General features: G+C 37.2%; 1 protein-coding gene across 4 annotated transcripts in view; it reads left to right on the forward strand.

Moving 5' to 3' along the window:
* The window catches only part of CTNNA3 (catenin alpha 3), a 1,725,986-nt gene that overhangs the window by 1,115,968 nt on the left and 591,375 nt on the right, over positions 1-18,643 (forward strand). For all 4 annotated transcript variants that reach the window (XM_067025523.1, XM_059054939.2, XM_059054940.2 and 1 more), the window contains one exon: positions 13,603-13,695. In XM_067025523.1, coding sequence (XP_066881624.1) covers positions 13,603-13,695 — 93 coding nt within the window. The remainder of the gene's footprint in view (positions 1-13,602; positions 13,696-18,643) is intronic.

Genomic DNA, 18,643 nt, shown 5'->3' on the forward strand with positions numbered 1-18,643 from the left:
GGCGGTGGTATATCAGAATCAACTGGGGAACTTTTAACAATTGAATTAAACATACTTTATACCTCTTCTAACTTCCACCCATAGACATACTTAATATATCAGAATATATTGGCAGAGGAACCTGGACTTTTCTTTTAATAGCTATACTGGTGATTTTATTATGCTTACCATCTAACTTATCCCACAAGTTGAGGACTACTAATGAAGATTTTCTATGAGCCCAACCTTATTTCTATTATTGAAGATATTTGACATTTTAGATTCTATAACCACTGTGAGAAAGTTGTTGAGAGAGAGATTTCACCTCATTATAAGGAAGAACTTCTTAACTTGTGTAACTTTGGACTACCCTGCAATGAGAATAGGCTGCCCTGCAAAACAGTAAATTCTGTCTCTGAAAGTGTTTACACAGGAGTTGCATGACCATCTGCCAGAGAGGAAAATGAATGAAAATGAGACAATGACCTTTCTTCCCCCTTGAGAGCTAAGATACACAGTGACATGATATTACAATTAACTATGTGAACTATATATAAACAAGGAATATGCAAAAATGGAAATCTCACCAAACATCAAAGTTGGCTTCATGTTCTTGAGAAATCATATCGCAGGTAAATATCTGTGTGAGAGCTCCTTAGTGACAGAATGAATGATGAATGATGAGCAGCTGTCCAAATAGTGAGCTTGTTCCTAGCAACAATACCATTTCAGTTGTCTAAGATGACTTCAGAGGACAACTAGTGCACCTGAGATTTCAAATAACACTTGATATTAGAATGTTAAAACATAGCATGCTCTGGTATTCAGTACTTTTAAAATTCAATCTCTTTATCAGCTCAGAACAGAGTCATGATAAACAGCAGAGTTAAGCCTCTAGCATGGTAGACTGATTTAAAGGTCATTGAAAATACTCCCACTCTCCAAATACCTTTTTTATAGCTTTCCTTGATCATGCCATTAGTGATGAGTCATTGGTGGAGAGGGGGGTCAAGTATGGCCAACTCCCTGACCTTGATGGAACTGGCCTAGCTGGCAGGGTTTTATGAGGCCAGGTTCCAGAGTAGGGAATTTCTCACTTCAGAACACGGGTCAGGGAGTGAGAGGTACCATGTTCTATGCCAGGTAAAGGGGGAAAAGTCCAGCAAATAGAAAAAATGGCAGGGACATTCAAAATTGGTATACAGAAACTGAACTAGGAACCAGGAAGAGGAGAACAAACAACAAGATGGTAATAAATGTGAATTAGTTCAAGAATTGTCTGGTCAGGCTGTTTTGTCTACAACTTTTTTTTTTTTTTTTTTTTTTTTTTTGCGGTACACGGGCCTCTCACTGCTGTGGCCTCTCCTGTTGCAGAGCACAGGCTCCGGATGCGCAGGCTCAGCGGCCATGGCTCATGGGCCCAGCCACTCTGCGGCATGTGGGATCTTCCCAGACCGGGGCACGAACCCGTGTCCCCTGCATTGGCAGGCGGACTCCCAAGCACTGCGCCACCAGGGAAGCCCCTACAACTTTTTTTTTTTAATAGACCTGAAAGGGCAGTAAATTCAAGTTTAAAGCATTTACAATGAGATATACATCTTAGAGGGCACAAGGACTGGTGAGAAGGAAAGAGGCTCACAAGTGAGGTGCTGATGTTAAAAAAATCACTCCCCTCTGAGTAACAGGAAAACATGTCCCTGTCTGAAATTTTTTTAAAATTTGACTTTTGCAATTATTAGATAGAGTATCAGCAATTATTTTAGTGATATAGCTTAAGCTTTTGTAAAAATGAAAGAATGTTGTGTCCTGGCCTTGTCTTTTTAATAAACTTGTGAATATATTTTAATAAATAAATTTTTTTTAGTAAATAAATTTTTTTTAATAAACTTGTGAATTTACCTGAGTGCGCTTGGTCTCATTTATTTAGGATAATTTAGGCTCTGATTTTCTTGGTCTTGGCTAAGGACATAGCACAATATCAATAAAAAGTCTGGTCAATCATTTCAATGCAGGAAACTTTTCAATGCTTTAATTCAGGATGACATAAATAGCACACACATAGCCTTGATTAACAGTCTCCCTGTCCTTGGATAGTATGAGTATGTTTCTTCGCTCTGACTTTGTTTTCCTATTTATACAATAGAGGATTAGAGAATGAGGTCAGAGGTCACAAATTGGTGAACTATGAACTAAAGTAAGTCAACAGACTGTTAGCTTGGTTAAGGAAGTGAGTTTTTCCTTGTATTTCAACTTTTTTTAATGAGGCCTAATGCCTTTAGGCAGGGCATACACACTCATGTTTGCCTGGGGCACCACCATGCACCCTAACCACTGTTACATCTAGATGCTATGTTTGTATTCCCTGCACAAGTCCTGTAAACATTTGAATTTGTGGCTCTTTGATTAGACATTCTTTCAAATTTCTTTAGACCCCCTAAAGTTTTAATTCTATAAAACGTCTTGAGAGAGTGAATGTTCTTTCCCACCCCCCATTAATAGAAGGGAGATGAGCTGGAAGGAAATTGATACATGGTCAGGGCTACCTGGCATCAGGCTCTCTTCACAAACTATCTCATTTAATCCTCAAAGTACTCCAGTGAGATTGATACTATCATACCCATTTTATAGGTGACAGAATCTCAGAGATGTTAACATTTTGCCCATGGTCAGAAATTTTATCAGTTGTGGGAATTGAGTTAAAACCCAGATCTATTTGTCTCCAAAACCTCTTTGTGAACAGTTTTCCTTAGTGGGCAAAAATCTTTCACAAGAATCTCTTGAATAATGAAACTTTACACAGACTTTTGAAACACTGTCAAAGTCAGATATATAAAAGCTGTCAGATGTCCAAATATCTCAAACTGTTTTATAAAATATTTTGTTTGCATGCTGTTTTCTTTGACCAATAGGGAGTTGCCTTCATGCTATGCTGGAGAACATACCTGACTGCCTAAAGAGCCACACAGAATTTAGGAATATTGTTAGAAAAAATTTGGCTTTCATGTACACATTAATGTGACTTAGAAAATATGTCACAAATCACTCAAATTAGAAATGTAAAGCGATTTTTATCATTTAACTTTCTCTATTTGGTCACAGAATACTAGCTATCCTATAAATTCAATTTGTTTGTATAAAATATCACTAAAACTCCACATGCCTTAATCTGGCAATAGTACTTGATTATCTAGAAATTTTACCTGACATAGAACAGTTCTGGTAAGGAGAAGTTTGGGTATGTCTGAATAAAGGAAGACAGAAAGAGTGTTAATATAATCATTAATTGAGTAGAAAACTTTAAGGTGTGCTGTATTTTCAATTGAGAGTTTTGTAAGACTTACGTCTGCTAATATAAACAGAAACTTTGTGTTTAGGCTGATTTTTATGTTAACCTTAGTCACTGAATTGGCTACAATAAACATGGAGACCAGAAAATGTCCAGAAGAAGAATGTGTTTTTAAAAGGGAAAAAAGGTAGAAATGAAACATTAAAAATAAAGTAAAAGAGTGTCCCCACTCTTCCTCCTGGTAAACTCTAAGTCTATGAGTCTGTTTTGTAAATAAGTTCGTTTGTATCATTTTTTTTTTAACATCTTTATTTGAGTATAACTGTTTTACAATAGTGTTAGTTTCTCCTTTACAACAAAGTGAATCAGTTATACATATACATATGTTCCCATATCTCTTCCCTCTTGCGTAACCCTCCCTCCCACCCTCCCTATCCCACCCCTCTAGGTGGTCACAAAGCACAGAGGTGAACTCCCTGTGCTATGTGGCAGCTGCCCACTAGCTATCTAATTTACATTTGGTAGTGTGTATATGTCCCTGCCACTCTCTCACATCGTCACCGCTTACCCTTCCCCCTCCCCATATCCTCAAGTCCATGCTCTAGTACGTCTGTGTTTTATTCCCGTCCTAACACTAATCTCTTCATGACATTTTTTCTTAGATTCTGTATATATGTGTTAGCATACGGTATTTGTTTTTCTCCTTCTGACTTACTTCACTCTGTATGACAGATTCCAGGTCTATCCACCTCATTACAAATAACTCAGTTTCATTTCTCTTTATGGCTGAGTAATAGTCCACTGTATATATGTGCCACATCTTCTTTATCCATTCATCTGTTGATGGACACTTAGGTTGCTTCCATGTCCTGGCTATCGTAAATAGAGCTGCAATAAATATTTTGGTACATGACTCTTTTTGAATTATGGTTTTCTCAGGGTATATGCCCAGTAGTGGGATTGTGGGGTCATATGGTAGTTCTGTTCGTAGTTTTTTAAGGAACATCAATACTGTTCTCCATAGTGGCTGTATCAATTTACATTCCCACCAGCAGTGCAAGAGTGTTGCCTTTTCTCCACACCCTCTCCAGCATTTATTGTTTCTAGAGTTTTTGATGATGGCCAATCTGACCGGTGTGAGATGATATCTCATTGTAGTTTTGATTTGCATTTCTCTAATGATTAATGATGTTGAGCATTCTTTCATGTGTTTGTTGGCAGTCTGTTTATCTTCTTTGGAGAAATGTCTATTTAGTTCTTCTGCCCATTTTTGGATTGGGTTGTTTGTTTTTTTGTTATTGAGCTGCCTGAGATGCTTATAAATTTTGGATATTAATCCTTTGTCAGTTGCTTCATTGGCAAATATTTTCTCCCATTCTGAGGGTTGTCTTTTGGTCTTGTTTATGGTATCCTTTGCTGTGCAAAAGCTTTTAAGTTTCATTAGATCCCATTTGTTTATTTTTGTTTTTATTTCCATTTCTCTAGGAGATGGGTCAAAAAGGATCTTGCTGTGATTTATGTCATAGAGTGTTCTGCCTATGTTTTCCTCTAAGAGTTTGATAGTGTCTGGCCTTACATTTAGGTCTTTAACCCATTTTGAGTTTATTTTTGTGTATGGTGTTAGGGAGTGTTCGAATTTCATTCTTTTAAATGTAGCTGTCCAGTTTTACCAGCACCACTTATTGAAGAGCCTGTCTTTTCTCCACTGTATATTCTTCCCTCCTTTATCAAAGATAAGGTGACCATATGTGTGTGGGTTTATCTCTGGGCTTTCTATCCTGTTCCATTGATCTATATTTCTGTTTTTGTGCCAGTACCATACTGTCTTGATTACTGTGGCCTTGTAGTAGAGTCTGAAGTCAGGGAGCCTGATTCCTCCAGCTCCATTTTTCATTCTCAAGATTGCTTTGGCTATTCGGGGTCTTTTATGGTTCCATACAAATTGTGAAATTTTTTGTTCTAGTTCTGTAAAAAATGCCCATGGTAATTTGATAGGGATTGCATTGAATCTGTAGATTGCTTTGGGTAGTAGAGTCATTTTCACAATGTTGTTTCTTCCAATCCAAGAACATGGTATATTTCTCCACCTTTTTGTATCATCTTTAATTTCTTTCATCAGTGTCTTATAGTTTTCTGCATACAAGTCTTTTGTCTCCTTAGGTAGGTTTATTCCTAGATATTTTATTCTCTTTGTTGCAATGGTAAATGGGAGTGTTTTCTTAAGTTCACACTCAGATTTTTCATCATTAGTGTATAAGAATGCCAGAGATTTCAGTGCATTAATTTTGTATCCTGCTACTTTACCAAATTCATGGATTAGTTCTAGTAGTTTTCTGGTAGCATCCTTAGTATTCTCTATGTATAGTATCATGTCATCTGCAAACAGTGACAGCTTTACTTCTTCTTTTCCAATTTGGATTCCTTTTATTTCTTTATTTTCTCTGATTGCTGTGGCTAGAATTTCCAAAACTAGGTTGAATAAGAGTGGTGAGAGTGGGCAACCTTGTCTTGTTCCTGATCTTAGTGGAAATGGTTTCAGTTTTTCACCATTGAGAACAATGCTGGCTGTGGGTTTGTCATATATGACCTTTTTTATGTTGAGGAAAGTTCCCTCTATGGCTACTCTCTGCAGGGTTTTTATCATAAATGGGTGTTGAATTTTGTCAAAAGCTTTCTCTGCATCTATTGAGATGATCATATGGATTTCTTCTTCGGTTTGTTGATATGGTGTATCACGTTGATTGACTTGCGTATATTGAAGAATCCTTGCATTCCTGGAATAAACCCCGCTTGATCATGGTGTATGATCCTTTTAATGTGCTGTTGGATTCTGTTTGCTAGTACTTTGTTGAGGATTTTTGCATGTATGTTCATCAGTGATATTGGCCTATAGTTTTCTTTCTTTGTGACATCTTTGTCTGGTTTTGGTATCAGGGTGATCGTGGCCTTGTAGAATGAGTTTGGGAGTGTTCCTCCCTCTGCTATCTTTTGGAAGAGTTTGAGAAGGATAGGTGTTAGCTCTTCTCTAAATGTTTGATAGAATTTGCCTGTGAAGCCCTCTGGTCCTGGGCTTTTGTTTGTTGGAAGATTTTTAATCACAGTTTCAATTTCAGTGCTTGTGATTGGTCTGTTCATGTTTTCTATTTCTTCGTGGTTCAGTATCGGCAGCTTGTGCATTTCTAAGAATTTGTCCATTTCTTCCAGGTTGTCCATTTTATTGGCATAGAGTTGCTTGTAGTAATCTCTAATAATCTTTTGTATTTTTACAGTGTCAGTTGTTACATCTCCTTTTTCATTTCTAATTCTATTGATTTGAGTCTTCTCCCTTTTTTTCTTGATGAGTCTGGCTAATGGTTTATCAATTTTATTTATCTTCTCAAAGAACCAGCTTTTACTTTTATTGATCTTTGCTATTGTTTCCTTCATTTCTTTTTCATTTATTTCTGATCTGATCTTTATGATTTCTTTCCTTCTGCTAAATTTGGGGTTTTTTTGTTCTTCCTTCTCTAATTGCTTTAAGTGCAAAGTTAGGTTGTTTATTCGAGATGTCTCCTGTTTCTTAAGGTAGGATTGTATTGCTATAAACTTCCCTCTTAGAACTTCTTTTGCTGTATCCCATAGGTTTTGGGTCGTCGTTTCTCCATTGTCATTTGTTTCTAAGTACTTTTTGATTTCCTTTTTGATTTCTTCAGTGATCACTTCGTTATTAAGTAGTGTATTGTTTAGCCTCCATGTGTTTGTATTTTTTGCAGATCTCTTCCTGTAATTGATATCTAGTCTCATAGCGTTGTGGTCGGAAAAGATACTTGATACGATTTCAATTTTCTTAAATTTACCAAGGCTAGATTTGTGACCCAAGATATGATCTATCCTGGAGAATGTTCCATGAGCACTTGAGAAAAATGTGTATTCTGTTGTTTTTGGATGGAATGTCCTATAAATATCAAGTAAATCCATCTTGTATAATGTATCATTTAAAGCTTGTGTTTCCTTATTTATTTTCATTTTGGATGATCTGTCCATTGGTGAAAGTGGGGTGTTAAAGTCCCCTACTATGATTGTGTTACTGTCGATTTCCCCTTTTATGGCTGTTAGTATTTGCCTTATGTATTGAGGTGCTCCTATGTTGGGTGCATAAATATTTACAATTGTTATATCTTCTTCATGGATCGATCTCTTTATCATTATGTAGTGTCCTTCTTTGTCTCTTGTAATAGTCTTTATTTTAAAGTCTATTTTGTCTGATATGAGAATTGCTACTCCAGCTTTCTTCTGATTTCCATTTGCATGGAATATCTTTTTCCATCCCCTCACTTTCAGTCTGTAAGTGTCCCTAGGTCTGAAGTGGGTCTCTTGTAGACAGCATATATATGGGTCTTGTTTTTGTATCCATTCAGCCAGTCTGTATCTTTTGCTGGGAGCATTTAATCCATTTACATTGAAGGTAATTATTGATATGTGTGTTCCTATTACCATTTACTTAATTGTTTTGGGTTGTTCTTGTAGGTCTTTTCCTTCTTTTGTGTTTCTTGCTTAGAGAAGTTCCTTTAGCATTTGTTGTAAAGCTGGTTTGGTGGTGCTGAACTCTCTCAGCTTTTGCTTGTCTGTAAAGGTTTTAATTTCTCCATCAAATCTGAATGAGATCCTTGCTGGGTAGAGTAATCTTGGTTGTAGGTTTTTTTCCTTCATTACTTTAAATATGTCCTGCCACTCCCTTCTGGCTTGTAGAGTTCTGCTGAAATATCAGATGTTAACCTTATGGGGATTCCTTTGTGTGTTATTTGTTGTTTTTCCCTTGCTGCTTTTAATATGTTTTGTTTGTATTTAATTTTTGACAGTTTGATTATTATGTGTCTTGGCGTGCTTATCCTTGGGTTTATCCTGTATGGGACTCTCTGTGCTTCCTGGACTTGATTGACTATTTCCTTTCCTATATTAGGGAAGTTTTCAACTATAATCTATTCAAATATTTTCTCAGTCCCTTTCTTTTTCTCTTCTTCTTCTAGGACCCCTATGATTCGAATGTTGGTGCATTTAATGTTGTCCCAGAGGTCTCTGAGACTGTCCTCAGTTCTTTTCATTCTTTTTTCTTTCTTCTGCTCTGCAGTAGTTATTTCCACTATTTTATCTTCCAGGTCACTTATCCATCCTTCTGCCTCAGTCATTCTGCTATTGATCCCATCTAGAGTATTTTTCATTTCATTTATTGTGTTGCTCATCGTTGCTTGCTTCCTCTTTATTTCTTCTAGGTCCTTGTTAACTGTTTCTTGCAATTTGTCTATTCTATTTCCAAGATTTTGAATCATCTTTACTATCATTATTCTGAATTCTTTTTCAGGTAGACTGGCTATTACCTCTTCATTTATTAGGTCTGGTGTGTTTTTATCTTGCTCCTTCATCTGCTGTGTGTTTTTCTGTCTTCTCATTTTGCTTATCTTACTGTGTTTGGTGTCTCCTTTTTTCAGGCTGCAGGTTCATAGTTCCCTCTGGTTTTGGTGGCTGTCCCCAGTGACTGAGGTTGGTTCAGTGGGTTGAGCAGGTTTCCTGGTTGTGGGGACTAGTGCCTCTGTTCTGGTGGATGAGGCTGGATCTTGTCTTTATGGTGGGCAGGTCCACGTCTGGTGGTGTGTATGGGGATGTAGGTAGCCTTATTATGATTTTAGGCAGCCTCTCTGCTAATGGATGGGGCTGTAGACCTGTCTTGCTCTTTGTTGGGTATAGGGTGTCCAGCACTGTTTGTTGCTGGTCCTTGAGTGAAGCTGGGTCTTGGTGTTGAGATGGAGATCTCTGGGAGATGTTTGCCATTTGATATTATGTGGAGCTAAGAGGTCTCTTGTGGACCAGTGTCCTGAGGTTGGTTCTCCCACCTCAGAGACACAGCCTTGACACCTGGCTGGAGTGCCAAGAGCCTTTAATCCACACGGCTCAAAGTAAAATGGAGAAAAAATATAGAAAGGCAAGAAAGGAAGGAAGGAAGGAGGAAGGGAGGGAAGGAAGGAAGAAAGGAAGGGAGGGAGGAAGAAAGGAAGGGAGGAAGGAAGGAAGGAAGGAGGGAATAAAGGAAGGAAGGGAGGAAGGAAGGAAGGAGGGAAGTAGGAAAGAAAGGAGGGAAGAAAGGAAGAAAGGGAGAAGACAAAATAAAGTGGGGTAAGATACAGTTATTAAAATAAAAAATAATTATTTAGAAGAAAAATTTCTATTAAAGAAAAAAAAAGACGGGTCAGTCTAACCCTAGGACAAATGGTGAAAACAAAGCTATACAGACAAAATCTCACACAGCAGCACACACATACACACTCACAAAAAGAAAAAGGGGGAAAATAATAGTATATCTTGCTCCCAAAGTCCACCTCCTCAACTTGGGATATTTCGCTGTCTATTCACGTTTTCCACAGATGCAGGGCACTTCAAGTTGACTGTGGAGCTTTAATCTGCTGCTTTTGAGGCTGATGGGAGAGACCTCCCCCTCTCCTCTTTGTTCGCACAGCTCCTGGGGTTCAGCTTTGGACTTGGCCTCGCCTCTGCACATAGGTCGTCCGAGGGTGTCTGCCCTTCGCTCAGACAGGACGGGGTTAAAGGAGCAGCTGATTCGTGGTCTCTGGCTCACTCAGGCTGGGGGGGGAGGGAGGGGCACGGATGCGGGATGAGCCTGTGACGTTGGAGGCCGGCGTGAAGCTGCACCGGCCCGAGGCGCACCATGCATTTTCCCGGGGAAGCTGTCCCTGGATCCCAGAACCCTGGCAGTGGCGGGCTGCACAGGCTCCCGGGAGGGCCGGTGTGGAGAGTGACCTGTGCTCGCACACAGGCCTCTTGGTGGCGGCAGTAGCAACCCTAGCGTCCCACACCCGTCTCTGTTGTCCGTGCCGACAGCCGCGGCTCGTGCCCGTTTCTGGAGCTCTTTTACTCGGTGCCCTTAATCCCCTCTCCTCGTGCCCCAGGAAGCGAAGAGGCAAGAAAAAGTCTCTTGTCTTTTTGGTAGCTCCGCGCCCGTTTCTGGAGCTCCTTTAAGCGGCGCGCTTAAACTCCTCTCCTCGCGCACCAGGAGGCAAAGAGGGAAGAAAAGGTCCCTTGCCTCTTCGGCAGCTCCAAACTTCAACCGGACTCCCTCCCGGCTAGCCGTGGTGCATTAACCCCTTCAGGCTGTTTTCACTCTGCCAACTCCAGACCTTTGCCTGGGATCCGACTGAAGCCCAGCTCCCAGCCCCGCCCGCCCCAGCAGGTGAGCAGACAAGCCTCTCAGGCTGGTGAGTGCCGGTCGGCACCGATCCTCTGCGGAATCTCTCCGCTTTGCCCTCTGCACCCTGTTGCTGCTCTCTCCTCTGCAGCTCTGAAGCTTCCCCCTCCGCCACCCGCAGTCTCCGTCCGCGAAGGGGCTTCTAGTGTGTGGGAACCTTTCCTCCTTCATGGCTCCCTCCCACTGGTGCAGGTCCCGTCCCTATTCTTTGTCTCTGTTTATTCTTTTTTCTTTTGCCCTACCCAGGTACGTGGGGAGTTTCTTGCCTTTTGGGAGGTCTGAGGTCTTCTGCCAGCCTTCAGTGGGTGTTCTATAGGAGAAGTTCCACGTGTAGATGTATTTCTGATGTATCTGTGAGGAGGAAGGTGATCCCCGCGTCTTACTCTTCTGCCATCTTCTCTGAGACTGTATCATTTTTTTAAGATTCCGCATATAAGTGATATCATATGATATTTGTCTTTGTCTGACTTCACTTAGTATGATAATCTCCAGGTCCATCCATATTGCTGCAAATGACATTATTTCATTGTTTTTAATGGCCGAGTAATATTCCATTGTGTATATGTACCACATCTTCCTTATCCATTCCTCTGTTGATGGACATTTAAATCGCTTCCATGTCTTGGCTGTTATAAATACCTCTGCAGTGAACATTGGGTGCATGTATGCTTTCGGATTATGGTTTTCTCTGGATATATGCCCAGGAGTGGGATTGCTGGATCATATAGTAGCTCTATTTTTAGTTTCTTAAGGAGCCTTCATACTGTTCTCCATAGTGGCTGTACCAATTTACATTCCCACAGACAGTGAAGGAGAGTTCCCTTTTCTTAACACCCTCTCCAGCGTTTATTGTTTGTAGATTTTTTGATGATGGTCATTATGACTGTTGTGAGGTGATATCGCATTGTAGTTTTGATTTGCATTTCTGTAATAGTTAGTGATGTTGAGCATCTTTTCATGTGCCTCTTGGCCATCTGTATGTCTTTTTCTTTGGAGAAATGTCTATTTAGGTCTTGTGCCCATTTTTTTGATTGGATTGTTTGGGATAGATTGGGATTTGGGGATTGACATGTACACACTACTATATTTAAAATAGATAACCAACAAGGACCTACTGTATAGCACAGGGAGCTCTGTTAAATATACTGTAATAAACTAAATGGGAAAAGAATTTGGAAAAGAATAGATACATATATAACTGAATCCTTTTGCTGTACAGCTGAAACTAACACAACATTGCTAATCAGCTATGCTCTGATATAAAATAACTTTTTTTTAAAAAAGAGTGCCTATATAGAGTACCTTTCTGTAATTTTAAACTTTGGATTAACCAACATTCATCTGGTTTGACCAAAAGATTGAGGCAATAATTTAAAATTTTTACTTAAAACAAAGAGTGCTCAAATTTACAGATAGCTATTTTCTGCAAGTGCAGTGCATATTATTATGAGACGTATTAAAGCAGTTAGACTGCTAAATTTTACTTTCTGTGAGTGGGGCTTTAGGAGTGGGGGAGAGGGGCAAAGAAACTGCTGCCCTTTTCAAATAATTCACAAATGTGCTAATTATGTGTCAGATATGAAAGTTGAGGCATTGTGACCTTCAAGCCAACAAAAGACCTTTTCAAGTAAGCCATTTCCATGTATATTAATAAAGTGAACAATGCCGTTCCCCAGTTAAATAATGTATGGCTGCTATTTCATTATATGTAAATGCAAACCATGGAGTTGTTTCACTGTTGATATAGTTAAAGTAATGCTATAAAAAAAGCAAAGGCTGCAAATCCATGTAAGTAACAGTTTGTGGTACTCTACAAATAGTCATCCAAGGATATGTTTGTTGTTCACTTCCACTGCATGCAGTTTAAGTGCGGTTTCTCTGCAACTGAATGCATTTTGGATTTGATCAGTAAAACTTGCCATGTGCTAAAGTATATAATAACTGAGATATTAGGAAAGTGATTGTTAGAAAAGCAATAATCTCTTTGCAGTGATGAAGACAACATATTTTGTAGATCAGAGAAAACATTGCCTGTGTACATGAATACTCACCTGTTAGCAAGGGGAATGTTGAAGAGGAGTGAGGTTCAAAGGAAAAGAAAGGAATTCCATGATCTTTCTCATGACTCATTCATGGTATAAAGAAATTATTTGTAAACATTGGACTTAGGTAATGGACATGAATGTAGTTATTTCAAAGGGCACCCATTTCCCTGGAAAAGAGTGTGAGTTTAAAAAGCAACAATGTAGGGCTTCCCTGGTGGTGCAGTGGTTGAGAGTCTGCCTGCCGATGCAGGGGACACGGGTTCGTGCCCCGGTCCGGGAAGATCCCACATGCCGCGGAGCAGCTAGGCTCCGTGAGCCATGGCCGTTGAGCCTACGCGTCCGGAGCCTGTGCTCCGCAACGGCAGAGGCTACAACAGGGAGAGGCCCGTGTACCGGAAAAAAAAAAAAAAAAAAAAAAAGCAATCATGTATAAAAGAATATGGGTATTACTAAGGGCTTGAATCAAATTGACTGCTCGAATGTCACATAGTGCCTATGAAGTTGTAGTAGAAAATCAAGAACAGGAAGAAGAATTCAATTATCTTGTATTTGTCCAGCTTTGCAGCATATTTGATGCTGAATAAAACATGAATAAAGATACAGTCATGCTTAATGCAACTTAAGTATGCATAATAGACCTCTGGGAAATAATAAACCAATTACAAACTTAAACCACAATCATATGAGATTCCAAGAATCTATCAGCATTCAATCCATAAGTAAACTTTTTTTTCAGTCCCATAGGAAACCATAATAGTTACCATCTTATTATGGGCTAGGTGTTGATACCAAGAGACTGTACAGGGTTTACTAATTCACTCACCAGTCTTTCTTTTGGCTTTAAATGATTTTCTGTGGCCCTTTGTTGTTATTAAATATCAATAGATTATCTGAATGCTTCCATAAAGCAGATACCAGTGACATTTATGAAAATGCTGTTGTTTCTCATTGAGATTTTCAGTGAACATGTACATACTCTTACTTGTCTAGGATGACAAATGTTTCTTCATTTCCTTCATAATCTGAGATCATTTCCATTGTTTTATATTGTATTTAAGGTGGCAAATCTTGCTTGCTCCATGTCAACAAATGAAGATGGAATTAAGATTGTCAAAGTTGCAGCCAATCACCTGGAAACCTTGTGTCCACAGGTATGATAACTAAGTTACTGACTCTTTCATTAAACTAGCTATAAAAAATTATATGTAATGCTTCAGACTTTCATACATATGGAAATATTTTAAAATATATGTTTTAAACACAGACAGTGACTCATCCTAAGGTCATACTTTATTGTTTGCTAAACCCCTCATTCTTTATTTAACACCTGGTTCTTGTAACATATCCTGAGAGAACATATTAGAATTTTGTGAAACGTATAGTTTGAAATCAAAGCAGTGTTTTGTCTAACAGATCTGATTTATTTTTAGTCTTAATTTATTTTGAAACCTAAAATTATATGACATTAATGGTTTTGTTCCCTCTTTTATCAAAAGAAGGCATGAGTTTGAAAAAAGCCAAGCAATATTTTCTTGTCTGCAATTCGGGAGTTTTTTAAAATCTGAAGGGCAACACATTCTTTAGGGAATTATTTTTAGATGACAGATTGTCTTGAAACCATGAATCAGGATACACATAAGGTTAATCTTAAACACCTTCCTTGTCTTAGATTAAGCAATAAGTAGTATGGATAATTACTTCATAATAAAAACCACATGTTGTAAGGATGTGAAATATAATAATGATTAGAAACTTCAAGTCTCTGGACATCTGCTTAGATTCTAATTTTACTAAAAGTAGAGTGTGTGTTAAATTCTTGATTTGCCTTGCTGGTGATTTCATCTCTAAGAATATTGAGGAAACAGTAAGGGAGAGTGCTTCCTTAGACTTAATGTTGATTAACAAGTGAACATGGGCTGAAGAAATGCAGTCTGAGGACAGGACCTGCACCTGAGATCTCGTAACTGATGTCAGTTTTCTGTGAGGTTCCACAGCGAACAGAACTCTGCAGTGAGGTCTCTAAAGTGGAATAATCACTTACACTCCCCTCAAGAGTCTGAATTCTCATTTCTCCACATAGTGGATAACACTTGATGCTGTCATTTTTTAAATGTCTTTTGAATCCAAATAGTATTCAATGTATCTCATTGGTTTCAATTTATAATTTTCTGATTACTCAAGAAAACATTTTTTAAAACATTTATTAACCATTTGGCTTTCTAATTATGAGTTGCCTCAACCCTTTGCCAATTTTTAGGTTTTTATTCTTTTTAATCGCATTGCTTAGGTTTGTTAAAAATGTCTTCTGTTGACTATGGCTTTTCTTTTAACTTTGAAAATAATATTTTAATCATAAAAGATTTTAAGAACTTTAATGTGAACATATGATCTATCTTTTAATTTCTAAAACAGACATTTGAGCACCTACCCTGTGCCATGGTTTGTTGGTTTCTGCTTTGTCAAGAAATTCTTGCAACAAAGTTCCCACATTTTCTTTTTAAAAGATTGAATTATTGTTATTTAACCTTTAGATCTTTTTTTCATCTGAAATTTATTTTTATGTCTAAATGAAGTGGGATTTTTTTTTTTTTTTACAGTGGTAACCATTGGGAAACTGTCATGTATTAAATAGTTGATCCTTTCCCAATTAATGTGAAATGTTACCATTTTTCACACATACACACACACTTTTTAAATGTTTCCATTGTTTTATATATATTTGTATACATATGTGTATAAACTATAACATAAGTAATGCATGCATATATATATATACATGTTTTATTTAATACATTATACATGTATAATACATACATATCAAATCTGAATAGTTGCTTTACTCCTATTCTGTATGAAATATAAATTGATAGATAAATTGAAATATGTTCCAAAGTATACAGTTTTCCGGGATCTCTATTCTATTCCAGTGACTAATTTCTTTATCCCTGCAACAGTATTATGGAACCTTTTTCCAGTTTTATTGAGATATAATTGACATACAGCACTGTATAATTTTAAGGTGTACAGCATAATGATTTGACTTAGATACATCATAAAATGATTACAACAGTAAGTTTAGTGAACATCCATCATCTCATATAGATACAAAATAAGAAAGGAAAAATTTTTTTTCTTGGGATTTACTCTCTTAATAACTTTCATACATAACATACAGCCATGTTCATTATATTAACCATGTTATACATTACATCCCTAGTACATACTTTCTTATAACTAGAAGTTTGTAACTTGACCACTTTTATCCAATTCCCAGTCTTTCTACTTCCTACCTCTGAAAAGCACAAATATTGTCTCTTTTTCTATGAGTTTGTTTTTGGAGTATAATTGATGTGCAACACTACATGAATCACAACATAGTGATTCAATATTTCCATATATTTCAAAATGACCATGATAAGTCTAATTATCATCTATCATCATATAAACATATGATATCATGACTGACAAATTCCCCACATTGTATATTTCATACCTGTGACATTTATTTTATACGTGGAAGTTTGTACCTCTTAATCTCCCTCACCTAGTTCTCTCATCACCCCATCCCCTCCCCTCTGTTCTTGGTATCTATAACTTTGTTTCTGTTTAGTTATGTTTGTCCATTTGTGGGGTTTTTTAAATATTTCATATGTAAGTGAAATCATATGGTATTTGTCTTTCTCTGTTTTACTTATTTCACTTAGCATATTCCCTCTAGGTCTCTCCATTTTGTCACAAATAGCAAGATTTAATTCTTTTTTATGGCTGAGTAATGTGCCATTGTGTGTGTTTATGTGTGTGTGTGTTTCTTTATCCATTCATTTATTGATGAGCACATAGGTTGCTTTAATATCTTTGCTATTGTACATAATACTGCAGTGCATGTATCTTTTCAAACTAGTGTTTTTGTTTTCTTTGGATAAAAAGCAAGGAGTGGAATTTCTGGGTCATATGGTAGTTCCATTTTTAATTTTTTGAGTAATCTCCATACTGTTTTCCATAGTGACTGCACCAATTTACATTCCCGTAAACAATGCATAAGGTTTCCCTTTTCTCTACACCCTTGCCAACACTTGGTATTTGTGGTCTTTTGGATAATAGGCATTCTTACAGGTGTGAAGTTGACAGCTCATGGTTTTAATTTACATTTCCCTGATAATTAGTGATACTGAGCATCTTTTCATGTGCCTGTTGGCCATCTGTATATCTTCTTTGGAAAAATGTGTCTTCAGGTTCTTTGCCCATCTTTAATTGGGTTGTTTCTTTTTTTTGATGTTGAGTTGTATGAGCTCTTTGTATATTTTGGATCTTAACCCCTTAATGAATATTTTGTTTGCAAATATCTTCTCCCATTCAGTATGAGGACTTTTAATTTTGTTGACAGTTTCCTTCACTGTGCAAAAGCTTTTAAGTTTGATGTAGTCCCATTTGTTTATTTTTGCTTTTGTTTCCCTTTCCTAAGGAGATTTATCCCCCCAAATATTGCTAAAACCGATGTCAAAGAGCATCCTGCCTGAGCTTCTTTTTATTGTTTACTTAACATTATAGTTACTTTATTGCTCTAGAAAATTTAGTTTTTAAAACCATCATATTACATACATAGTGATAATAAGACTGCCCCCCACACAATCAACTGTATATTACAAAGCTTCTCTAACTTAGTAGATAAATATTACAAAATTACAAAGCTAGCTGGTTACAGTTGAGCTATCAAGTAGGTATCACATTTCTATAGATCACAAAGTTGAATAAAAAGAAAACTGATGTCACTGGTAAGTCACCAAGTATATTTGAAAAATCCAAGTTACATGCACGTAGAAGGAAACTGGTTACAAAAACCATTACATTACTCTGTGTTAACATTTTGCAATGTTTTAAACATTTGCAGTCATGCAACAATAAATAAAGATCAGAATGAATTTTAAAAAGGAGTTAATGGAAGCTGAACGAATGTATTTAACAAATTACACAACTCAAATCACAGTTACATAATACATCCAATCCCCCCAAATGTATCTGTGCATTACACCATTGAAACGCACACTATTTCCCCCACAACTCCTCTGGCTCCATTCCCAATCAATAACCTTTCCTATAAACCTTTCTATTTAATCTTTTAAGTCAGATTTGATGGGTAAGTATGTATAATCTTCATTATTATTTCAGAACAGATACAAAGTTTAGTCATATGCTCAATCTTCAGTTACATTCGTTTCAAAAGGCATCTGAACTGCTGTAACCGTCTATGACAATTCAAGCCTAAGAAACCGAGAAAAGTGGCAGTCAAGAATCTGATCTAAGTAACTGTGTAAACTACGATAATACTAAAACCTGTGTGTCCACATTTCTAAAAGAATGATTTCCTGTTTGAGAAGTGTTACTCAGTGGATCTCTGAAAGGAAAACTGACTGACTGCTGTACTGCTCTCTGGTGTAAAAAGCTTAGGTGACCACAAATATTTACCCAGTTGGTTAACAAGCTTTCATTTGGGCCTTTTAAAAAAATATTCAAAGCCACAAAAGTAATTATGAAAATAAAATTTTGGAAGGTCATAGTATAAGATGCATATAGAATTCCTATTATAATGGTACCTCCAAAATAAATCTGTCCTAACAAAGCAGCACAAAACCAATTTAGAAACAATTTGAAATTACAGTGGGAAGTGTTTTTGTTAAAATCATTAACCAAAATTACTGAAGAGCAAAAGAATACTGTCTCAAAATATACTGAATTTACATGTTAATATTACCACAGTGAACTCATGCCAGATATAAATTCAGGTTACCAATTAGATGAAAACAAACTTTAGAGCTAATTTTACCAGAGAAATAAATGTACTTCATGATAAAGGCACAGCAGCATATAAAGAATTTTTGATACAATTATCACAAGATTCAAACTTCCCTAACTGTTAACAACACATTACAATAAAGTTTCTCAGCAAGTATTTAAAAGGCTTGGTTTAACATGCCAGGAAAATGAATATTTTTCTTTTGAGATGCATTTATGTAAATTATGTAAATTGCATTGAGGTCACTTTCACACCTGGAATTAACCATCCCTAGCAGAAGTACCAGCAGCTAACAATGCTTATTTATA

This window comes from Kogia breviceps, chromosome 2, assembly GCF_026419965.1.
Source record: "Kogia breviceps isolate mKogBre1 chromosome 2, mKogBre1 haplotype 1, whole genome shotgun sequence".
NCBI classification, from domain to species: domain Eukaryota; kingdom Metazoa; phylum Chordata; class Mammalia; order Artiodactyla; family Physeteridae; genus Kogia; species Kogia breviceps.